At 37.8% G+C, this 25,938-nt stretch overlaps 1 protein-coding gene across 4 annotated transcripts in view; it reads left to right on the plus strand.

Moving 5' to 3' along the window:
- The window catches only part of LOC102526521 (RNA-binding motif, single-stranded-interacting protein 2), a 65,380-nt gene that overhangs the window by 17,736 nt on the left and 21,706 nt on the right, over positions 1-25,938 (plus strand). For 2 of the 4 annotated variants that reach the window (XM_072972647.1, XM_015251420.3), the window contains exons 1-2: positions 1,327-1,532; positions 25,680-25,846. In XM_072972647.1, coding sequence (XP_072828748.1) covers positions 1,467-1,532; positions 25,680-25,846 — 233 coding nt within the window. In that variant the 5' untranslated portion in view covers positions 1,327-1,466. Of the gene's footprint in view, positions 1-218; positions 300-519; positions 580-1,326; positions 1,533-23,164; positions 23,261-25,679; positions 25,847-25,938 lie in introns of those variants that run through there. The other 2 variants (XM_072972648.1, XM_015251421.3) reach the window with 2 other exon arrangements.

A 25,938-nucleotide genomic window follows, 5' to 3' on the forward strand; every position in this document is an offset into this window, starting at 1 on the left:
GAGCTGAGCAGTCACTTCCTGTCCTATTGGAAATGAAAGTTAGAGATTGGGGGGTTGGTATGTGTGTATTTACTCTGCAGAATGTTGGTACTATCTGCCCCATTATTATAGCAAAAAGGTGACAAGAAAACTAGACTAGAGACTGAGAGTTCATTTAAGGGAGGGTTTGGGCTTAATGTTTTTTGTGGCAAAGCAGACAGCACTAATTTATTTCTTAGAATATCCACGATGGCAGTGGAGTGGCCTTATGGGATTTGAAGGCTTTCATTCTGTCTCCCTGTTCTACTTGGATTGGATTGGTAAGTTGCTGGGTATGATTCTTAAATTTGGGGTCTCCTGCAAGTTTCTTTTCTTGTTAAGGCTGCTTCTGTAGGACATGCCTTTGAAACTGTCAGAGGTGTTGCAACTGTGTTAAATTCTAGACTCTAAGTTAATATTCTTCTTTCCTAAGAACTTTGTATTTTCTTCTCTGTGAAGCATATGTTTTTAAAATAGGGTTGGTTGGTTTGTTTTCTACAGGTCAGAGACAAGGACATCCCAACTCTGTGAACTTCAGCTTGGGCATAAGTTTCAGATTGGGTGAGTGAGTAATTTGTTTCAGCTTCCTGGACCTTGAAGACTAGGAAATAGTGAGATACAAAGTCAAATAAGATAGTTTACAGTTGTTGAAGAAGCCACTAGGCAGTTAGATCTCAGTAAAGCTGAGGGGGAGGGGGAGAAAGCATTAGGCACCAAGTTTCATGACATAGTCCAGGTTGATAATTCCTTCTTAAGTATGAAATCATACTTGGGGGAATCTGGAAAAGGGTAGGAGACATCTGCCCATCAGCGTGACCCAAGAGGAATAAAACTATCCAAGGATCTGAAACTAGTTATTTCCCAAACTGTTCTGCTTGTCTCTGCTCTTTGGTGAGCTCTTGTTCTTTCTTTGTGCGTTAAGTTCGCTGTAAATACAAAGTGGAGGGGAAGTCTTGAGCTTATCGCACTTCTTCTCAGTATGGCTTTCTTCACATTCTTCAAAGCAGTATTCCAGTGGCCCCTTTAAAATCAAGCTTGCAATCTTCTTATAGCTGAAATCTAGGGGAAAAAAATCCTGATCGAATTTTCATGCCAATCAGAACTCGTTCACATAGGAAAGGGGATAAAGTTGAAAGGGGTAGACCTAAGGACTTTTGGTTTTTATTTAACTGCTAAGTCTGTTTGGGGGTGGGGGGTGCGGAATAACATCTTGGGCATTAGGACCCAGTGGAAGTGCCTCACTCAGACTCAGAGTTAACTTCTATCAGTGACGTAAACAAGCAGCCCTAGCTCATTCTCTACCCCCCTTCTCTCTCCCTCTTGCTCCTTTTCTCCCCCTTTCTCCTCCCCTCCCTTCTCTCTCTCTCCCCTCCCTCCCTCTCCCTCTCTTTCCCCTCCTTTCCTTCTCCTTCTTCTCTCTCTCTCAGCTTCCTAAAGTTAAAGAGAAAATGCTGCTATCGGTGACTTCCAGGCCTGGGATTTCGACTTTTGGCTATAACAAGAACAACAAGAAGGTAGGGAAAAGTGCTTTTTCGGATTTCAGCTACTTCCTTTTCTGGGGATCGGGAGTGCCCTTGGCTTTAACATTCTCCTTAAGAGGGGAACGGGACTCCTCTCCTCTCAGTGCTTCTCTTTTCCACTAGTTTTTTTGGCATCTTCTCTCACCTGGTTCTGAAGTTCCAGGAATTTACAGTCCCTTATGTGAGGCCTGAGAAGGCAGGGGAATTAAAAACAAATTAAGTTTTGCAAGTTTGTATCTTTGTGAAATGAAGTTAGTTTGAGTCCCTGCTGATGTACCCAATCTTCACAGGGATAATATGTCACCTCAGACCCTGGCCCCCAGCCCACACCCTCCAAGGTTATTTTGTCTTTTTGGATTAACTGTTTGCATTCTCCCCCAGACCACCTTCCTTCCCCCAGTTTTATCAGGTAGCTGAATAGTCAGTGAACTCACAACAGCTTCAAGGACTGGGTCTAGGACTAGGTCTCCTCTTCTAGATTAGAGACCCTACCCACCCCGCCTGTAGGGAAGGGGTTTTAGGAGGTGTATCTTGGAAATTAAGGTAGAAAGTTCTGTGATTCTTTGGGTTCTGCTGCGGAGCTGGTTGCTTCCTGCTCTGCAGATAGCGAGGCTCAGCAGGGATCCTTGGAGTCTTCATGGTTTACCCACAGCTGCCGGAGAATTGTGCTATGCTTGGGCTTGGAGGCAGTCTGGGGAGAGGTGAATAATCATGCCCACATTTGCCAGGAAATATCCTGGGCAGTTTCTTGGCATTTCAGGGCACACAGTGGTGATTACGAGGAACTTTTTGCTGTAGCAGAAAGACCCTTTACACTCTCTTTTGATGCTGTAGCGTTTCTGAAGAAAAAAGGTGCCATAGACATTTAAGGATCTTTTGCTCATTTGATGGATTGTTGGGGGAGTGGGAAAGGATTCCCGCTGCTTTCTCATACACCTATGGAGACTATTACAGGTAAATCTAAACAAAATATCTGATCAAGGCAGTGGGTTAATGTTTAGACCCAGAACACCTAATGTTAGTTTATGGGTGTTAGTTATTATATGGTTCACTGTATTACATCCTTAAAAAATATGCGTCCATATTTGTTGGTTATCAATGATATATATTTTTAATGTATATATTTACTTACACACATATACACATAAATATATGATTTTGAGTGAGGGCTATTTCATCTCTTTATTCTTTACAAATCTTATATAGTACTGTATGGAAGTTTCCTTCCTGATTTTTTCCTCCAAGTCTCTTAGGTTATCCATTAAATTTCAGTAAAATGAATTTCAGAAATTGTTTTTTTCCCTATTAGCGGCTTCATATAATTGACCCTATCTAAAATATTTCCTTTTCTTAGCTCTCCACTCCCTTTTCCCCTTGTTGTATAGGAAACATTTCACAAGCTTCTAAATCTAGGATTGTATAGAGGACACGAGGTGTGCCTGCGCGTTCGGATTCAATTCTTCTATATCTTTCTGATAACTTGTAAGGTTTGAGAAGCAGTTCAGGAAACGTGGGGTGGGGGTAGACACATACTTACTAATGTATCTGTCAGGTGTTCTTTGGGTTCTTACAGGTCAGTGTTATGATGACATCACTTTGTGACTATATGACTCCTTGTGTGTATACCTGGGTTTGTGAATATCGGGTATATTTAAACTAAATCACTACTTCATTGTTCTTTGTCTTTTTGTTGACATATAGGGCTTACTGTGTTCATTCCTCTTTTGGGAAGAATGTTTTAGATGAATCTGCTTGTGTAATTTGTGCATTTTTATACCCAAGGTTAAATATTAAAAATAACTTTCATTAGTTTTTAGTAATAAATGTAAGAAATGCCTACTTTTAAAATTAAGCATAAAGAGGTATATAAAATAAAAAATCAGGTCTTCCCTTCATGTCCAGAAGTTCCTTACCCAAATTCTACCCCTTAAGAGAAATAACTAGTAGCAGTTTTCTGTATGTATTCTATCAGACTTTTTTCTGTGACAGAGGAAGATTTTATTTTTGACATTGGCTTATTTGCCACTTCTGTTAAGAACTCTATTTCTCAAGTAGGACAAGTCTATGTAATAAAGTTTTTGGACCTGTCCAGAATGCTTAAAAAACTAAGATAAAGAACAATAAATTTCTAAACTTTTGGAAGAGTACAAATTATAAATATCTGCTTATACCATCCATCATTATGTTATAGCAAAATCTAGAAATAATAGATTTGTAGAGATCTGCTTTCTTCAAGGAGCATTTTTACATCGTGTATTCTGTAGTCATTAATTCTGGTTGGTGAAATAAAAATAATTCCCAGTGAGCTCAGTTTGAAAAGCTATTTGTATGCCACTGTTGTGACTTTATTCATTTTATTTGTCTTTAAAGAGTTGGATTTTTAAAATTTTGAGACATATTTGTATACTTTATCAGGGAAGTTGCTTCCTGAGAAGCTCATGACAATCATAGTTTTCTTATTCTTTTTTGACTGTTGTAAATATAGGAATATAAGCAACAAATGGATAATGCCTAATAAAGGCATGTTCTTTCTCAGGATGTAGTGTTGAATATCCATTCCTTTCGTTGGAATTAAAATAGTCACAGTAGGGGGAAAATGTCGATTTCAAAGAAAGATTCTGCAAAATAATATGTTACATTTTATTAAAAAACTATTTTAATGGCCTTCAATTATTTTTGGTTCTTAAAAAAAAAAGACTGAAGCTAAAAAGATCAGAGTTCTAGGGTCTCAACACTGTTCCTTCAACTTTTGAAACAGTTGCCTCAGTGGAGAGATTTGAGTATAGGTGAGATTGAAAGAGGAAGTGTTTGGGACTAAAGGAATTTCAGACTTGTAAAGAGCCTAACCACGCCTTCCCTGACATCATCTTCCTGGCATGTGTTATTATAATTTAACTCCTCAGAGCATCAACAACCATTCCCTTTGGAAAAAAAGAAAAGGAACTGTGTTTAACTTGGGTATTTTGCCTTCCCCAGTCCATTTTGCGTAAATTTCTATTTCTTCTCAATCTTAACGTATTGAAGACACATGGGTTGGGCAGTGCAGGGTCAATGAGTAGAACTGACTGGTGGGCATTGCCAGATCTTCGCTCTTTAAGAAGCTTGAGTTACCTGAAATTTTCAGAATTATTTGCTCAGGGAAGAAGAGAGTGGGATGCGGTACTACAATTGTTTATACTTCTAACAGGGAGAGACAGTTTTTGTGTGTTTACTGCATTTTCATCCAGTTTCTATCAAATCAGATGTAGTGGGACTTTTAAAGTCTAAAGTCTTTTGACTGGGGGCAGCTGATAGTTCCATTATCAGTAATGAAATTAACTCAGTTGGCTAAAATTTAGTGGTAATGTCTTTCCATTGATCCCTCCTTTCTTTTTTTAGTTCTACGATACGACCTTATGCCCTCATTACTACTGTTAAAAACATCCCCTGTGATCTCTTTGCCGCCTATTTCTCCACCCCCTACCCCTTGCTCTGAAGTAGTTTTATACCTGCTACCAGGATAATCTTCCAACATTCCAGCAATCTAGTTAGTACTGAGCATTTCTTGTACAAAAACTTGCAATGGCTATGTATTACCTGCTAAACAAAGTCCAAATCTTTAGCCCAATACCCGTTATTTATGCAGCCTTTCCTTATCTTCCTTGCCTCCCCTCCCTGTGAGTTCATTGCCTTCCTCCTGCTCTAGCCAGTTGTGTTACCTGCAGTTCTCTGGATATACCCTTTGGTTGTCGGTTTGCATGTCTCATATAAGAAACTATGCTATAAAACGGAAAAATATAGAAAAGAAACAGGGCAAGGAGAAATATAGATTAGAATAAGAAGTCAGTTAGAATTAAAATGCAGGTGTGCAAACAAACCAGAGTTTTATTCTGGAAGATGAAGAATTTTGAATCATAATTGATTTTGTCAGTGTAGAGGTGGTTGGTGATTTTGATGAGCAATTTTAGAGTGGGGAACAAAAGCAAGGCTGGAGTGGGTTAATGAGTGAAAGAAGGTAAGGAAGTTTAGATGGTGTGTCTAGAGTAATCTTTTAAGAACTTTGATTAAGTTGAAGAGCAGAATCCAATTTAAAAAATGGCCAGAAGAGCTGAATGTTTCTCCAAGGACTATCTACAAATAGCCATGAAAAGATGTCCAGCATCATTGACCATCAAGGAACTCAAAACCACAGTGAGATACCACTTCACACCCACAATATGGCTGTAATCAAAAACAGATAATAATGTGGGGTAATTAGGCCCTGTATACACTGCTAGTGGGGATGTAAAATGGCACATCTGCTTTGGAAAATAGTTTGGCAGTTCCTCATAAGGTTTAAACACACTTCTAGGTATATACCCAAGAGATAGTAAAACATACATTCACACAAAAATCTGTACATCAGTGTTCATAATAGCATTGTTCATAATAGCCAAAAAGTGGAAACAACCCAAATATCCATCGACTGGTGAATGGATAAGTAAAATATTATATATCCCCATACAATGGAATTTTGGAATTTTATTCAGCAATAAAAAGTAATAGAGTACTGATACATTCTACAAAATAGATGAACCTTGGAAACATGCTAGTGGAAGAAGCTGCTCACAAAAGACCACGTACATTTGACCCTTGAACATGCAGAGCTTAGGGGCACCAGCCCTCTGCAGTTGAAAATTCATGTATAAGCTACAGTCAGTCCTCTGAGTGTGTGGTTCCTCTGTATCCATAGTTCTGCATCCTCAGACTCAACCAACAGCAGATTGCACTGTGCTACAGCACTTGTACATATTTAAATAGGTAATTTATATACATATATTTATTATAGTATTTACCATTGAAAAAAATTCCACGTATAAGGGAACCCGTGCAGTTCAAACCTGTGTTGTTCAAAGGTCAACGTATTTGCTGCTTCCATTTATATGAAATGTCCAGAATAGACAGAAAGACAGAGGACAGAAAGCAGATTAGTAGTGCCGAGGGCTGGAGTGGAAGGGGACGGTGGGGGAAAATGAGGAGTGACTGGTAGTGGGTATTGGGTTTCTTTTTGGGGTAATAAAAATGTCCTAAAATTTATTGTGATGATGGTTACACAACTCTGTAATCTAAATACCACTGAATTTACACTTTAAATGGGTTAATTATGTGGTATATAAATTATATCTCAATAAAGTGATTTTAAAAAGATAGCAGAGAAATGAAATAAAGGCTGGTAGAGGATGGTGATAGTGTGAGGGAATTTTCTTAATAAATGGGAGATACGGGAGCCAAAATGCAATAAGAGTCATGATGAGTTACTTGATACTTATTTTCCAAATATTTATGTTCATATTCACACCCCTCCCATTCTCTAATCCTTTTGTTGTTGTGTCTCATATAGTATTTAGCCGGTGATCCTTTTTTGTTGTTACCGCTTCCTTTTGTAATGGCCTTTCTGTTCATTTATTCCCTCTACCCACATTCATTAAATAGTTCCAGCATGCCAGAATCTGGGGCTAAGGCATGACTGTCGCCCTTCCAAGAGCTCACAGTCAAAACTTGCAGAAGTTCAGCTGAAATGCTACCTCTTGTATAAATCTTCTAATCTTTCCACCTCCCTGCCCCAAAGGGGACATTTTTTCTTAGCCTCCTAATATTTTGTACTTCATATGTGATATTTATATAATTTTGCATTGTGTTAGAATCATTTAGGTGACTATCTTATCTTCATTGCTGGAGTGTAAACCTGTAAAGGTAAAGAGTGTTATTCAGTTTATTATTCTCCAAAACACCTGATAAAGCACCTTAAGTCTATCCAGTAGACATTTAACATATATATCCTAATAAATGTAATTAAGCTAATGTTAGGGATTCAGTTACGATTAAGCAAAGGAAGGCAGCATTGTGTTCTATACAGATTGTCAAATTTAGAGTTAGATCTGAATTTAAATATGATTTTTGTCACTTATTAACTGTGTGACTTTGATTTCTTCATCTTAAGTATTGATACACTTTATTGGGTTAGTTTTAAGGATTGGCAGTATTTATTAACATTTAAAATCACATATCAGTATATAAATAGATTATTTCTTTTATTAAAAAAACTTTTTATATAAACATTTTTAATTGAGTTATAGTTATTTTACAATGTTGTGTCAAATTCCAGTGTAGAGCACAATTTTTCAGTTATACATGAACGTACATACATTCATTGTCACATTCTCCTTCGCTGTGAGCCACCACAAGATCCTGTATATATTTCCCTGTGCTACACAGTACAATCTTGTTTATCTATTCTACATTTTGAAATCCCAGTCCCTTCCCACCCCCTGTCCCCCTGGCAACCACAAGTTTGTATTCTATGTCTATGAGTCTGTTTCTGTTTTGTATTTATGTTTAAAAAAAAAAAAACTTTTTCTTGATGCCATTTCTTCCTCCAGCTGCTGCGCCATTTCTCTTATTCCCTTTATATAAAATAGCTTGAAACAGTTATTTATTCAACATCTTATATACTAGCTGTCTCCAATTTATTTCCTTCTTTGCTTTTTCTTTTGTTTTCTTTAATATATGATTTGATAATATGAAAGATTACACGTAACTATAAAGCATAATAATAATAAGAACACCTGTAAACCCATCTTTCAACTTAAGAGCTAGAATCATTGCATATAAATGGCATATACTTAGGAGTTTCTCCCCATCCCATCCCCTACCTCCCTTCTAGGGGTAAAAATTCTAAATTTTATATTTATCATTCTGTTGCTTTTTTAAAACATAGTTTAAAATCATGTTTAATTTTCTTATTTACATTGTTCTCAGTGCTTTATATATACATGTATGTGTGTGTGCACATATATATGTAAAACTATATAATGGCATTTAATCCTTACAATTTCATTGTTACTCTCCCTTTTTCACAGATGAGAAAAAGTGAAGTATAGAGAGTTTCATAATTGCATTGCTAGTTAATGGACTGGCTGGGATTTGAACCCAGATAGTTTCACTCCTAGTCTGTGTTCTCAACCACTACCGTATTACTTTATTGCAGTGCAGTCTTCTGATTGCTTTTTCCATTCAGTATTACATTTTCATGTTTAATTCATGTTGTATATAGCCATGGTTTGTTCATCTTTCTATGCTATATTTCATATTATGAATATACCATAGTTTATTCATTCTCCTGCCAATGAGCTTTTGAATTATTTCCAGGTTGGTTTGTTTTTGCTATTCCTAACATTGCTGCTCTGAACATAATCGTATATGTGGTATGTTTGTGTGAGAATTTCTCTTGAGTTTATACCTAGAAGTGGGATTGCTGAATACAAGGTATGTGAATGTTCACCTTTAAGAGGTAATGCTCTCCAAGTATACCAAATTTGTTCTCATCAACAATGTAAAATTTACTGTAGATTCACATACTTTCTACCTGTTGATAATGCCATACCTCTCTCACTCTCTCTTAAACCCAATCTGATTAGGCTTTTACTCCCACCACTCTGCCAAAACTGCCCTTGTGAAGGTCTGCGATGACTTTCACGTTCTTGAGTGCTCAGTTCTTAGCTCTCATCTTACTTAACCTATTGTCAACACTTGACACAATTTATCACACAGTTCCTTGAAACACTTCCTTCATTTGGTTTATAAACTACTGCGCCCTGCTGTTCCTCTGGGATCTATGGCCTCTCTTCTTTAGGGTCCTTCTAGTTTTTCTGATCTCTAAACCTTGGAGTTCCCCAGGATTCAGTCCATGAGTTTCTTTTCTATCTACACTTCTCCCTTCATAATCTGATCCAGTCTCATAGCTTTAAATATCACCCACATGATGGCAAATCTCAAATTATATTTCCAGCCTGGACTGCCCTCCTGCATTCCAGATTCATATATCTAACATCACATCTCCATTTAGATGTTTATTAGACATTTCAAATTTAACATGTTTAAAACAGCTCCTGCCCTGCCAAAACTATCCTTCTCACTGTCTTCTCCATCTCGGTAAATGGTAATTTCACTTTTTCAGATGCTCAGACCCAAAATCTTGACTTATCCTTGACTCTTCTCTTTCTCTTACAGCCCCATATCTAATAGCATAATACTAGTACTTAACTTTATTGGACCATTAGTAATTAATGCCTGCTACATAGTAAATCATCATTAAGGTGAGCAATTATAACTAAAATTACCAATGGAAGATATGATTCCATTTTTAAAATTCCTGTATGCATATAAACAAGCTTATAGTTTCTCTCATCTTAAACAAAGAAAACCCTGCTTGATCCCGTGCTTCCTGCCAGTTACTGACCCATTTCTCTGATCCTTTTTATAATCCACTTTCTTGAAAAAGTAGTTCCTATAGAATTTCTACTTCCTTACATCCTACTTTCTTTTTCTTAGTATTTGTTTTTTATTTTTAATTGTAAAATATACATAACATAAAATTTACCATCTTATCCATTTTTTTTTTACATTTTTGTTGTTGTTGTTGTTGTTGTTAGTGGGGAGGTAATTAGATTTATTTATTTATTCATTCATTTTTAACAGAAGTACTGGGGATTGAACCCAGGACCTCTGCCTGCTAAGCACACGCTCTACCACTGAGCTACACTCTCCCCCCATCTTATCCATTTTTAAGTATAAGGTTTAATAGTGTTAAGTGCCTTTACATTATTGTGCCACCAATGTTCAGAACTCTTTTCATCTTGAAAAACTCAAAGTTTATGCCCATTAAACACCTCCTCATTATCTCCTCCCCCCTGCTTCTGGTAACCACTGTTCTGCTTTCTGTTTTTATGAATTCTCCAAGTACCTCACGTAAGTGTAATCATACAGTATTTGTCTTTTTGTAATTGGCTTATTTCACTTAGCATAATGTCCTCAAGTTTCATCCATGTTGTACCATTTGTCAGAATTTCCTTGCTTTTTAAGGCTGAATAATACTACATTGAATGTATATGCCACATTTTGTTTATCCATTCATCTGTGAGAGACACTTAAGTTGCTTCCATTTTTTGGCTGTTGTGAATAACGTTGCTATGAACATGGGTGCATAAATATCTCTTCAGACTCTGCTTTCAGTTCTTTTGGGTATATTCCCAGAAATGGAATTGCTGGATCATATGGTAATTCTATTTTTGATTTTTTGAGGAATTACCATATTGTTTTTCATAGTGGCTATACCATTTTACATTATCACCAACAGTGCAGAAGCTCTGATTTCTCCACATCCTTGCCAACACTTATTTTCTGTGTATTTGATTACAGCCATCCTAATGGCTGTGAGCCAGTATCTCATGGTGGTTTTGGTTTGCATTTGTCTAATGATTAGTGGTTCTAAGCATCTTTTCATGTACTTATTGGCCATTTGTATATCTTCTTTGGCAAAAAATCCAAGTCCTTTGCCCATTTTTTTTTAATGGGATTTTTGTTGTTGTTTTTTGAGTTGGAGGAGTTCTTTATATGTTTTGGATATTAACTCCTTATCAAATATATGATTGGCAAATATTTTCGTACATTCTGTAACCTGCCTTTTTACTCTGTTGATTGTGTCCTTTGAAGTACAGAGTTTAAAATTTTGATATAGTCCAATTTATCTGTTTTTTATTGCCCATGCTTTTGGTATCATATCTAAGAAATTGCCAAATCCAATCTCATGATACTTTTTCCTTATGTTCTCTCCCAAGAGTTTTATAGTTTTAGCTCTTTTGTTGATCCATTTGGAGTTAATTATTGTATACTGTGTAAGGTAAGGGTCCAGTTTCATTCTTTTGCAGGTGCATATCCAGTTTTTCCAATACCATTTGCAGGAAAGACTATTCTTTCGCCGTTGAATGGTCTTGGCACCTTCATTGAAAATCATTTGACCGTACATGCAAGGGTTTATTTCTAGGCTCTCTATTCTGTTCCATTGGTCAATATACCTGTCTTTTTGCCAGTACCACACTGTTTTGATACTATAGCTTTGTAATTATTTTTGAAATGAGGAAGTGTGACTTCATCTTTGTTCTTTTTCAGGATTGTTTTGGCTATTCAGGGTACCTTGAGATTCCAAATGAATTTTAGGAAGAACCATTTTACTTCTGTAAAAACAACAACAACATTGTTTTCCATTTACTTGTGTCTCCTTCAATTTCTTTCAGTAGTATTTTATGGTTTTCAGTGTACAGATCTTTCACCTCCTTGTTTAATTTATTCCTAAGTATTCTATTGCTTTTGTTGCTATTGTAAAGGGATTTATTTTCTTTATTTTTCTTTCAGATAGTGTATAGAAGTAAAACTGATTCCATTGCTAATGTGTAGAAAAGCAGCTGATTTTTGTATGTTTGATTTTGTATCCTGAAACTTTATAGAATTTGTTTATTAGGTCTCACTGTTTTAGTGGAGTCTTTAGAATTTTCTATATACAAAATCATGTTGTCAGTAAACAGACGATTTTACATCTTCCTTTTTGATTCGGATGCCTGTATTTCCTTTTCGTGCCTAATTGCTCTGGCTAGGACTTCTAGTACTGTGTTGAATAGGAGTAGTCAGAGTGGGCACCCTTTTCTCGTTCTTGATCTTAGAGGAAAAGCTTTCAGCCTTTCACTGTTAATGACATAAGCTGTGTGCTTGTTATATATGGCTTTTATTATATTGAGGTATGTTCCTTCTATACTCTGACTGTGTGAGTGTTCTGCCCACCTCTCCATCCTTCATTACACTCCAGCTTCACTGGCCTTTTGTTTTTTTTTCAGATTCAGTTGAAAGTCCCACCTTATGTCTTTTGCCCATTTCCCTCTTTCTGGCATGATCTTTTATTTCATTCTCTGAATGGCTAGTTTCTTCTCATCCTTGAAGTCTCACTTAAATGTCACCCTTCTGACTATAGTAATTAAAGCTGGTCACAGCCTCTTTTCTGTTTCCTCTAGCCCATTTATGACACTGGGTAATTGTACAGTTACATTGTGATTATTTGATTAATGGCTCTATCTCCACTAAATGCTGAATTCCATTAGGACCAAGACCATCTCAAGTCTTTGTCTCTAGACCATCCTTAGCTCAGCGTTTTGTCCTTGGTACCTGACATCATTACCTGGTACTCTAACTTGGGCGTTTGGTATTCACTGGGTGAATGGATGTGAGCTCATTTTATATTTCAGGCACTATAGGAGCTTTATGTGTGTTTATTTTCATCCTCATTAATTCCATTACATAGGTGCTGTTACTGTCCCCATTTTGCAGGTAAGAATAAGCAACATACCCAAAGTCAGACAGCTAGTACATAGCAACACTAGAATTAATCCTAAGTCTCTGGTTTTTGAGCCACTTTCTCATAGTTAATGGGCTCTATGGTCAAGAAATATACTTTTGAAAAAAATTTAGTAAAAATTGATTCATTGCCTACTCAGTTGCTAATTGAATAGTGAATAACTGAGTACTTACATCAAAACTGAATCTGATTTTTCCTCCTTTGTACAATAGAGATCTTATATTACAAATGAAAATGATTTTCTTTGTTGTCCCAAATTGAATTATTATTAAATCGTTATTTTACAGTTACAGGATTTGCAAACTGGTAGGGCCAGGCCTGCTAACATTTTACCCTGTCCTCCATTTTAGCTACCAAAGATAATACTTGTCTCGCCCTTGAAGACTGTTAGCATTCGAGGGTTTCAGTTTGAAGTATTCTTTTTCCTCCCCTCCAGTTGTGAAATAAGAAAACTGTTTGACAGATGGGAAATAAAAACAATACCTTTAATAAAAACTAATGTTCAAGAGGGTAGCATATATCTGTGGGCCAATGGACTTCCTATTCCTGCCGCAGAATTAGATTTCCCCACCTAGGTACAAGCAATGATCAAAACCAAACCAAACAGAAAGCTATGGGCTTCCCATGTGGGGTGACCCTTGTGAAACCTTACCAGTGTATAAAGTAGCAAAATGGAATGTGTGCCCCCTTCAGGCGGCAGAACCCCCCAGAGCGAAAGAGGAAGGGAGCCATGCAGCTGTTTCCCCCTGCGAAGGTGATGACCGGATTCTTTGGTTTGATTCCATTTTCACATATCAGATCATTGGTTGAATCTAGTAGATTTTTTGATGATTGAGGTAAAATGATAAGCTCTTTACCTGTCTTTTGGTGTCATTTTGGACTGTTGGTTTGAACACATTTTAGAAATTGATTAAAAAATAATAATTGAGGGGCTAATTGTTGACCTTACTTATAGTTTGTGAAAGCTGGAAGGATGTGGACTTGAGAACCAGATGACCCTGAGTCAAAAGGAAGACTCTGCTACTTATTATGTAAACTTGGGAAAGAATGAATTCCTCTGAACCTCCATTTCCCCATCAATAAAAACTAAAATGGAAATGATACCTATCTCATTATCCTCTTTGTAAGTATTATATTAGGTAACAGAATCCTCTAGGACCTAGAATATGATAGATAGCCAGCAAATGTTTTCCCTTCCCTTTGCCTGAGAAAAATAATAAAATAATAGGTTAGTTGGCTTTTTTCTTGAGATTACTATCAATAGTTTTGATAGGCCAAGCCAGGGGCACTTTTACATTGTTACTATGAGGTTTTTGATTTTTTCATTGTGTTTTTATGTCATTTTTCTGTTTTTGCATTACATTTTATGCCTTTTGAAGGTCAGCCTTTTCTCTCAATTTACATTTCTTCATAGTGTCTCCACATTCTGTATATTATATAGATTCTTTTTTTCTATTCTCCAATTAGTAGACACTTAATGAATGGCTTTTGAATGGGTTAATTTTTTTTAACATTTTTTATTGATTTGTAATCATTTTACAATGTTGTGTCAAATTCCAGTGTTCAGCACAATTTTTCAGTCATTCATGGACATATACACACTCATTGTCACATTTTTTTCTCTGTGATTTATCATAACATTTTGTGTATATTTCCCTGTGCTATACAGTGTAATCTTGTTTATCTATTCTACAATTTTGAAATCCCAGTCTATCCCTTCCCACCCTCTACCACCCTGGTAACCACAAGTCTGTATTCTCTGTCCATGAGTCTTTAGATTCCACATATGAGCGATCTCATATGGTATTTTTCTTTCTCTTTCTGGCTTACTTCACTTAGAATGACATTCTCTAGGAGCATCCATGTTGCTGCAAATGGCGTTATGTTGTCGGTTTTAATGGCTGAGTAGTATTCCATTGTATAAATATACCACATCTTCTTTATCCAGTCACCTATTGATGGACATTTAGGCTGTTTCCATGTTTTGGCTATTGTAAATAGTGCTGCTATGAACATTGGAGTGCAGGTGTCATCCTGAAGTAGATTTCTTTCTGGATACAAGCCCAGGAGTGGGATTCCTGGGTCATATGGTAAGTCTATTCCTAGTCTTTTGAGGAATCTCCACACTGTTTTCCATAGTGGCTGCACCAAACTGCATTCCCACCAGCAGTGTAGGAGGGTTCCCCTTTCTCCACAGCCTCTCCAGCATTTGTCATTTTTGGATTTTTGAATGACGGCCATTCTGACTGGTGTGAGGTGAATGGGTTAATTTTTATGCTAGTACAAGTCAACTAACCCAATTTCCTCGACAAATAAATTGCAAGAAATAAAAAAGAAATGAATAGGAAACTTGTTGATTAAAAGATGTGTCAGACATAGCAATAGTCACAATATATAGACTATTTCAAACAAATAAAACTTGGAGGTAAAACAAAACAAAACAATTCTGATATGTATAAGACAGTTAGAAATTTTAACCCAATTTTATAAAATTAAGGAATTACTAACTTTTTAGGTGATATAGTGATTTTGTGTGTGTTTTTTTTTTTAAGTGGAAGTACTGGAATTGAACCCAGGACCTTCTGCATGCTAAGCATGTGCTCTACCACTGAGCAATACCTCCTACCCCCAGGCTTATGTTTTTTAAAAAGAGGTTTTTCAGAGTAACATATGGAAATATTTTGTAATTAAATGATATATTTGGTGTTTGCTTTGAAATAATATGGGAGGTAGGGAAATAGGTGGGGCTATAGATGAAGCAATTCTGTACTGAATAATAAGCGAAGTGATAACTGTGGGTTCATCATACTCTTTGTTTTTGTATGTTCTCCATAGTTAAAATTATTCTTACTAAATTTGCTTCCCATCCTCTGAACCAGGACTGTCTCTCTCTCTCTCTTTTTTTTTTTAATAGGTAAGATATGAGCAACTTTAATACCACAACCAGGCTAGTTATTACTTAAGAGTACCACTGAATGCAACTGTCAGGAGTAAGGGTCAGCCAAGATAGAGGAGAAAGGGGAAGATGGAGGAAGACAGGAAAAGAGTAAGAGAGACGAGGGAGACTAGAGAAAAGGAAAGAAGTGAAGAATAACTCTTAGTTACAAGTCTCTTATTCTCATTCTAAATTTTCTTTCAATTTCACCTCAAAAGGATACCAAAGATAAGTAGGAACCTGAGATTCTGCTCTATAAGTTCTGTCAAAAATGTTTTGTAATAAGGAGAAAGAAAAATAGCTGTTTTGTTTCCATGTATCAGCCTAGGAGACTAAGGATTCCCCTTTTTTCTATATTCCTTGTAGATTTAGTATACTGTAGCTATTGCATAGATAGTATGTCTCTAAGTGTCTGTGGGTACTGGACTTTGCAGAAATTCTTACATAATCTTCCACATCACTACCCAGGAACTGGATAGAGTTTTCTCTTCCTTTTTTGGAGACCTTATCCCTTTGTTTATAATTGGCTTTTGGCATTCAGTTCTCACTGTGGCAGGCAGTCCTCACCTCTGCCCCTTACCTCCAACCTCTGCCCCATTCCTAATTGTAGTTTAAGCTCATGAGTTTGATAAACTAGGTGAACACTTTTCCAAGGACTAGTTCTGTTCAGATCACTTTTTTTTTTTTTTTTTTTGAGATTCAGGGTATGTTAGGAATTAGAAGAGCATGGGTCCAGGAGTCGGGCCGTATGGACTCAAGGTTTTAATATTCTATCCCAGTTAAAAAAAATAGTATGCCAGACTTCAAGAGACTTTTGTGTGTTTGTTTTTAAATAGGTAATGGATGTATGGACTTGGGATAAAATATGAAAGTTTCAAACAAGTATAAAGGAAACAAAGAAAAAGTGTGTTTTCACCACATCTTCTGTGTACCTAGTTCCCATTTCCAGTAGCCATCACTGTTAACTGTTTCTTGTTAGAGATATTTCTATGTACATTATATCAGACTTTGAAAAATTATATAGCCAGAGTTCTTTGTGACTTGTAAAAAGCAGGCTAGAACAAGGATTAAACTCTATATACCTGACGTATTGTTGGTTGGTTGCATATGTACATTTTATTTTGATCTGGAAATAGACTAGGCACACATAACCTTTCACATCCTTGGGATAGGCCACTTACTTTAGGTGTGTAGCATTGCCATTGTTTATTGTTTGGGGAATCAAAAATATTTCTGTAAGGACCACAGGAGCAGAATTTTTTCGTGACTTTGAGACTTAGGGCCTTAATAAAACCAGATCCCTAATCTACCAGTGTGCGTTTTCTTTGAATGGATGGTATCAGGGTGAAGAAGAGAAGGGTTGATATTTCCCGACTTCCTGTGTGTTTGTGATCTCTGTATTTCTGACCAAAATGAAATTGTGTCAAATGATGAAAATGGGGTAAATGGCAAGGTAGGGCAAAGTAAACTACAGGCAGACATTATCCTTTCCTTTGTCCTTTCTCCGTCTGAAGCAGCTGTGTTGTGGAAGAGGCATGAATGCTTTTCTGCACGCCACCAAGCTCCATTGACGCTGCTGTTCCTTTTCACTTTGCATCTCCTCCTCGGGCCATGTGTCCTCCCGAACGCAGATGATCCACCAGCCAGGCTGAGTAGTGGAGGGTTAGGTAATGCAGAGTCACACTGCATGGGGCTCAGTTGTACCCCACCCATGTTTTCCCCAAGCAGCTGTCATGTTCAGACTTAAGCTACTTAACCTTCAAAGATCTTTTTTCTTTCCTGAGAATTTATGACATTTTTCGCTCTGTTATCTCCTGGTATGTAGGAGGTATTGCCACACTGTCAGGTACCCACAAACTTGTGGTATAGTTGGTTATTCCCTGGGATGCAGGCACAGGCTTGTGCTGCCTAAAAACACTGTGCCTAAAAGGATTGTGCCCCGCTAGAATTGCCCATGTACTCTAGCTGAGGGTTCTTGCTCTAGTCAGTCTATGTAATTACCAGTCTTGTGTAGGAGATTTTTCCTCCAGCTTATTTGGTTCAGTTCAAATGCCTTTGCTCCTTGAATGTTCTACTTTGACTAGACATTACCTATTGCCAGGGAACTTAGAAGTGTTTTCCTTCCAGAAGGGAGAGAAGCAAAGGATGCAGGGTCATGCAAAGGCCTGCTCTACATGTTTACTCAGCTGTTTGCATGGTTTGAATACTGTCAGTGTTTAGGGTTTCCGATAGTTGATTCTGTTTAACGAAAAGTGAAGTGATATAACAGAGGGAATGTTGAATAAGACTGAGCATCAGTTTCTAAGTTTTAGAAGGGAAATAACACATCCCCTGCTCTACCTCACAGAGTTGTGGGAAAGATGAAATGAAAGCATAAAGGTGATAGGACTTAAGATACTGTTAAATGGTTAGACAAAAAGGTACAGAATTCTGCGTCAAACTGTGCCTTGAGGCTTTTTGCACAGTGAGGAGGTTCTTTATCCAGTCTTGAAGAAAGCAGAGTTTCTTAAGAGCTTCTTGTACACTTGAGTCTTTAAGGTAGAATGATTGGTTCATCATTCAGGATCCCAAAAGGAAACAAGTGGCACATCCAAGCAGAGTAATTTGAGAAAGACGAAATAAAGGGATTAATTACAAGAGGACATGGGGGCACCAGTGAGAGCGAGCAGAGTACCCTATGGCCAGCAATTACAGAGCCTACATTACCTGAGATCTAAAAGAGCAAAGAGAGAGATGACCAGAATCTAAGAGTAGCTGTGTGGAGAGAACCATGGGCCTCAGAAGAGGTATGCCGCTGGATCACGGTATCCTGGCAGGGGAAGGAGCTAGGAAAAGAAATAACTCTGGCCTCCTCCTCCTTCTCTTTGATATCGTGCTGGTGTGCATCTGGTTAGCCAAACCCAGCTGGAAGCCAGAGGGCAAGGGAGCCTGCTCATACTCTATATGGTCAGCTTCCAAGGCACGGAGCAAGGTGGACAAGAGTGGCAAGTGGATCTGGAAGGGCAAATGGGTTCCTGGGCAGTATGTTTGGCTTCGCTAAGGATTGGTTGGTTGTTTAGACTTGGGGTTTTATATTGTCAGTTTTATGCTTGAGGCCTAGTTTGAGTACCACATGGTATGAATGTAAGTAACTCCTTGGTATTCAAGGGACGTGGAAAACAAATAGCTGTTATCGTGGTAAGAGTCAAAGAGAAGTGGGGTGGAGGTGAGAACCCGGAGATGATGTCAGGTTTACTTGAGCTAAGGGGAAGCAGTAGAAAGTAGAGTCAGCTTTTAAAACCAGGTTTGGTGGGCAGATCTGCGGTATGGATTCTCTGACTCAGGCTCCACATGTTCCAGAGATACCTGTCTCTTTTTGTTTTGTTTTGTTTTTAATGTTACTATTTTTTTTTCTTTTTTGGGGGAAGGGGGATTACAGAGAATATCCCTTTCTTGCTCTGATATGGCTTAATGTCTAATTCATATTTCCACTTGAATTTCAATACAATATATTAACCTTATGGCTTCTCATGGCTTTTCTGCCTGGAGATGAAGTAGGGTGATGCCGACCTGGGCTGATCTTGTGCTGGGTCATGCTAACCTGTAGTAGCCTAACATCTCAAGATGCTTTCAGTGGTTGGGATGTCCTCTTCTCTCTACCCATCCCTATCAAATTTTTTTTCCCTATTAAATTTCTATAACAGCTTTATTGAGATACAATTCACATACCATACAATTCATTCATTTAAAGTCACAATTCAGTGACTTTTTAATGTATTCACAGAGTTATGCATCCATTACCATAATCAATTTTAGGACATTTCATTACCTTCCAAAAGAAATCCCACCCACTTAGCGGTCATCTCCCAACTCTTTTATTACCTCCCTCTCCCAGCCTTAGGTAATCTACTTTCTGTCTCTGTAGGCTTGCCTGTTCTACACGTTACATATAAATGGAATCATATAATCAGTGGTCCTTTTGACTGGCTTCTTTCAGTTAGCATGTTTTCAGGGTTCATGTTGTAGTGTGTATCTGTGCTTCTTTCTTGTGGCTGAGTAATAGGTTTATGGATGGATAAACCACATTTTGTTTATCCATTTATCAGTCAGTAGTTGTTTGTATTGTTTCCACTTTGGGCTATACACAAATAATGTTGCTCTGAAACTCATGTACAGGTTTTGTGTGGACATACGTTTCCACTTCTCTTGGGTACATACTTAGGAGTGGAATTGCTGGGTCACATGATAACTCTGTGTTTAACTGTTTCAGGAACTGCCAAACTGTCTTCCAAAGCAATTGCATCATTTTACATTCCCACCAGCAGGGTGAAAGGGTTCCAGCTCCTTCACAGCTCACCAACACTTGTTATTTTTTATGTAATCAAAGTTACTTTTGATTAAAGCTATAGTCTTTTTATTACAACCACCCTAGTGGATATGAAGTAGTATCTCATTATGATTTTGATTTGCAGTTCCCTGTGGCTCCCCATTTAAAGTTTAATATCCTACTCATCCTTCAAGGTGCAACTCAGACATCTTTGAGAAGCTTTTCCCTCAGGAATTGTTTCTTCTTCCCTGATCTTACACCACTTTGCTTGGATCTCCATTAGCACACGTGTTTTTTTCTGCTGGTTACCTAGCTTGTACTCTCTGGTTTGTGAATTACTGAACGGCTCCTTGTGGGTATGTGTTTAAATTTGTTATGAAATGTTTCACTTATATACGTACTCACCTGTGAGTCTGCGCTGCATCAAGCAGGACTTGCATGTAGTTGGCATTCAGATATTTACTGAATGACTCAAATAATGCAAAGGGTCTCATGAGTGAGTACTTTCTGGAAGAGTGGACTTTCTCTTATTGGGAGATATTATGATAGAACTCAGGAAATAATGTATTTTAGGAAAAAATGTTCAAGTATGTTATATGTCTTAGAGACCACTGGCTCTAGGAACTTGCTTGTGGATCATCCGTATCCAGGTTGTAAATGGAATTTTGATGTCAGGCCACTGGATTGTTTATCTGTGAGACTTTCTTAGGGGTTTGTTAAGATGATACACAATTAGCAAATCCCCTAAGTTTGTTTTACTCCTTTCAGCAAATTGCCATGCCTATAGTCTGTGCTAGGAACTTAAGTAGACACTAGATGTGGGATGGGGTTTTCTCTTGCTCTCGCGGTAATAAAGTTAAGGGCCCAGGATGGGGATGACTTTCATAGCAAATGAATGGATACAGGATTTGTGAATTTCGTTAAACCATGCAAAATGAACACTTGATCAGAGAGCCTTATTTTGATTTTAATTAATAAGTAGCTCATCTGCCTGGATCCTTCTCTTAGAGATCTGATGGAAGACTAGTGATTAGGAATTAGGCTTTGTATCACGTCTACCATTATGATCTCTTACAAGAGAACAAAGGGAAAAACACTCTTGTGTCTCTTAGTTTCCTGTAACTCAGCAAGGCAGGAAACCTAAAATTCCTGCTACAGGAAGAGGGGAGTTTGATCTTTCTTTTTCTGGATGAAGATGAAGGAGTTATTTCTCCATCCCCATACTATAAGCCCTTCCCCAGATTGTTACCCCCAGAGATTCTTATAAGCTGTCTTACAGCATAATTCTCTGCCCATCCTTTAAACATCACCCCACCAATCTTTAGGGGACTAAAGTCTCTTCAGTGTTTTATCTGAAATGTCTCAGCCCTGAATAATAAAAGAGCAAAACAGAAGGATTGTTTTATAATCTAGACATAAGTAACTTTCTGAGGAGGTCAAAGAGAGGTAGTTCTGAAGATGGTCAGGGCCAGCTTGCTGTGTAGGTATCCAGGTACTTTGCCTCACGGCCTCAAATCTCTTCATGTACTTTCTATAAAAACACCTCTTCAATATGAAAATGAGTATATGTATATATATGCATGACTGGGACATGTATGCTGTACACCAGAAATTGTCACATTGCAACTGACTATACTTTAATTTAAAAAAAAAAAATTTCTCCAGAGTTTTCCTGGATCCTTAAGAACTACTAGGGGAAACATCAAATCTGCAGACAAGTAACAGCTCAATGTGGGTGAGTTATCTATAGTTTGCAAAGGAAGGAGAATTTTGTCCTTTAAATAGAAGACCTTCATTTTTAAGACTCTAGATTTTAAAAGAATAATCATAATTGACATTTCATACTTTCTGTATGCCATGTTAAGTACTTTATATCCATTAACTCATTTATCCCACCTTTCTTTGACTTTTATGTGTGGCTGTTTTATATGTGGCTCTGCGAGAGGAGTGGCCCTTCTGGAAAACATCCAAGGCCACCCCTTCTGGTGTCCTCACACACCTTTTAGTGATAGATTCTAGTCTCCAACCAGTCTTACATCTGCTGTTGGGAGGAAGGTATATCTCAGTGGTGGAGTGCATGCCTAGCATGCACAGGGTCCTGGGTTCAATCCCCAGTACCTCTGTTTAAAAGAATAAGCAAATAAATAAGCCTAAAATTACCGCCCCTCCTCAAGAAAAAAAAATTTTTTTAAAAGGAAACAAAATTTTTAAAAAAGAAAAAAAAATTTTTTTAAATCTGCTATTCCCTATCATTTACATTCAGTCAACTCATTTTTGCAATTCAATGAATGTTTCCTATTCTACCTTGATAACCTATTGCCACAGACAGGCACTTGGGTTTCACTGGCAGATCCAAAGCCAAAAAGCCCTAGCCCTGAGATTGCTTCCCACCTTCAGGGATCACAGTTGAAATTCCTCCCTTTCCCAAAGAATTAGTGAAATACGAGAACCTTCTAAAAGCATTAATACCTCATTTGTAGGCCTACATTTCTAAGGCACTTCTTTCACTTTTAGCTAAGAAATCAAACTTCAGAGCTCTTACCACACTAATTACTGGGCTTTTCATGCCTTCCCTGCCTAGTCCTGTTATTTTTAAGATATTCAAACATTTACTAAATGCATGAATTAATCAATATTTATTCTAACAGTACTCAACATATATCCATCAAGCAGATAACTTCACATTCTGCAAGTCTGAATTTAACTTCTATACTTTTTCCTGATCCCCCTTCATGTCTAATATCTCCTAGCTACTCTCACCACCTCTGGTCTCCTACCCCTCCAAACCAGCTTGGATAAAGCCACAGGTGTTAGCTTTCTCATGTCATTTCTCTGTTTATAAACCCATTAATGTTTCCCAGTCACTTTCAGAATTAAATCTCCTTCATAAGAAAACTCATACCTACCCTCTTCTGCTGGATAGCTTTACATATTCCTTTGCTGCTTGATAATATACTACCATCCTTTATTTCAAAAGGCAAATTTAATACCATCCCAGGTATCTGGGCCAAATGTGAGGGTCCTTGTTTTAAAGAGTTCAAATCTTGAAATCATTAGGGGCATAATACAATTGAGTCCTCTTCTAAATGACCACTAATCCAAACAACTTTAAGAATTCCACCTACATGAGTACAAACCAAAGTTATAAGTGGAAACCTACCAGTTTTTTTTTTTTTTTCTTCTAGGAGCCAAACAAAACTACATGTCATCCAAAGATACGAAGCTAACAGATGGATGCTCCAGTAGCATCCCTTCCTTAAGAGAACCTGGAGTACTGACAGGTCAACCATTTCCATTTCAGCTCCTCTAACAACCCTGAATTTGATCCTTACATAAAAATGACAGTTTTTCACCATAGCAATAAATATCAAGTTACCTTTAAGATTTAGACTCTGCTTCTGTTTATGAAATCTCCCATAATGCAGCAGGACTAAGGAAAACATCTTGTTCCTTATTTTCTAGCTTAGGCCCTGACAGAGGACCAGTGGCCTCAGAAGACTGTTTCAGACTAGTAGGAATCAAGAGAGACAGTATTTCCCTGCCCTTCCTCCCTCAGGAAGGCTATTTCAGTCCTCTGGGCCCTCATATATACGACCCCCTTTCTCTCTTAATACATAGGTAAACGTGAATTATTAGTTTGCCTTCATTATTATGTCTCTCTGAATAGTTAATTTTGGGAAACCAGATAAGCTTTACCTTGAGGCTTTCTCATCTTTTTTCCCTCGGATTCTCTCGCACCTCAAAGTGAATATTTTTCTAATTTTTCTCTTCGGAGCCAAACCTATATAGCAATTTCAGAAGCTGTTTGGGAATAGCAAGAGATTAACGTTTTTGGTTTTGTTTTGTTTTGTTTTCCTGAATGGTATTTTTTTTTCCTAGTAATTTTCCTGGCCTTGCAGCAAAGTTTATTATTGACTAAGTCAGTTTTAGATTATAGATAAGACCTTAGTATTAAATCCAAATTTATAACCATGGTAGCAAACCGATAGCTTCTTTTCAGTGTATTTCTTTCCCCAGTGACCCTTGTGTTCTTATTTGGACAGTCCTAGCATCACTGGTACTTGCTCTTAGAAATATCCTCCCATATTGGGAAAGGGGACAGGTAAACTCTCCCTGAGGCAGGTGAGCTCGTCTGCTAGTGCTCGGCATGTGATGTGATGCTGCTAGAGTTGCTTTTGCTGCCACTGTTGCTGCTCCCAGGCCTGGAATCTCACATTTAGAAGAAGCTTGGCTTTCTCAGCTAAGGATCATAATAGTAATTCCTTAGAGGTGAAGAAAGGCAGATCTTAGAGAGTGATCTCCAGCAGTGATCTTCTTTTTCTGAACTCAGGAACAAGCATGGTTGGAGTATAGGTCACAGTCTTCTTGCCTCTACTTTAAATCAGTTGGTGCACTTACAATAGGCGTGATAACGGACAGGCCTAAACGGTTGGTATTTGATTATTACTGCAGATGTACTAATTCAGTGGCGTTTTCAACGTCATTCTTACAGCAAGTGCTGCCATTTTTAGCACTGGATGTATGACTTTTAAGTTTATTTGTCCTATTTTTGTCTTGTTGTCTGAAAGTTGCTTAAAAACATGCACATGCCCCCATCCCCTGCCCTGCACTTACTGCCTATTGCTGCCATCACAGAGGAATAATTCATATTCCTCTGGCGTGTGGATTATTCTGTATGGGAAGTCATAGTGTAAGTGTTGGCAAAGAGAGGGACAGGAAATATAAAAGGTGTATGAAGAGCTACAATAGATCATGAGTTTTTGGGCCATTCTACAATATGGTATTGGGTTTCTTTGCTGCAGTAAAGACCTAAGGAATAAACTGTATTTGCAAGAGGGTGCACATTTGTGATTGTATATAGTGATAAAAGTGGGGAAATACCTCCTTCAGCATCTTTTGCCAGAGCAAAGACTTTTATTTTAAAGTTTGCTAAAGGTCAGAGGCGTGAAATATGAGAGGCACATTTCACATTAATTAAGATTCTTTGGCGGGATGTTTTCCCCCCTTCGATATCCCTCGCCACCATTACCACCACCAAAAAAGGGGGGGGGGACACCTAGAGATGAAACTCGCATTTTAGAGAGAAGTAATTCCAAATAGATTTATCCTATAAAGCGCTTTAAGGCAAGGGAGAACTAGAATATGGGTATGATAGAGTAAAATGCACTGTATTATAGAAAATTATGCAAATTTAGAGTCTTATGAGCCATATATAAATATATACACTAGAAGCCTGATTAAAGCATAAAGATATAAAATATGTGATGAAGCAATGGATCCATGTTCCAGGCACCCTGGTACTTTGTCTCCAACAGAAGTACCCCAAAAATGGAGCAGAGTTTGGTTGCCTGTCCTGGTGTCAGTGGTGAAAGATTAGCGATCTTGCACCCCAAATCCTAGATTTCCTTGACGATACTTTATGTATTATTCATTCAGTTAAACTTTTAAAAGCTTTAAAAACAAGCTTATTTTGACCTCTCATTATTCATGAAAGATAGGGAGGACAGTTACATATTTTCTTATTCTATGGCAGAGAGGAAGTCCTTCAGTTGTTTTTTTTTTTGTTTTTTTTTCAATTGTCCTATTGACTTCGCTGCTGTTAAACCTTGGACTGATTCTTTCTAAGGAACCAAAATACTCCTCACTCTTGAGCATCTAAACGTGTAATCCTGACCTTCTGTTCTTCATGTCTTCCTGCAGCCATACGTGTCATTGTCTCAGCAGATGGCACCACCCAGTCCAAGCAGCAGTACCCCTAACAGCAGCAGTGGGAGCAGTGGGAATGACCAGCTGAGCAAAACCAACCTCTACATCCGGGGACTGCAGCCAGGCACCACTGACCAGGACCTAGTCAAGTTGTGCCAGTCGTAAGTTGGGGTATACGTGGGGAGGTTTCCAGGGACAGCATGGATTTGGTGATAGTGGCTTTTTACCAGATACTCTGATTCTGAAATGCAGT

The sequence above is a fragment of the Vicugna pacos genome, chromosome 12, assembly GCF_048564905.1.
Source record: "Vicugna pacos chromosome 12, VicPac4, whole genome shotgun sequence".
Classification (NCBI taxonomy): domain Eukaryota; kingdom Metazoa; phylum Chordata; class Mammalia; order Artiodactyla; family Camelidae; genus Vicugna; species Vicugna pacos.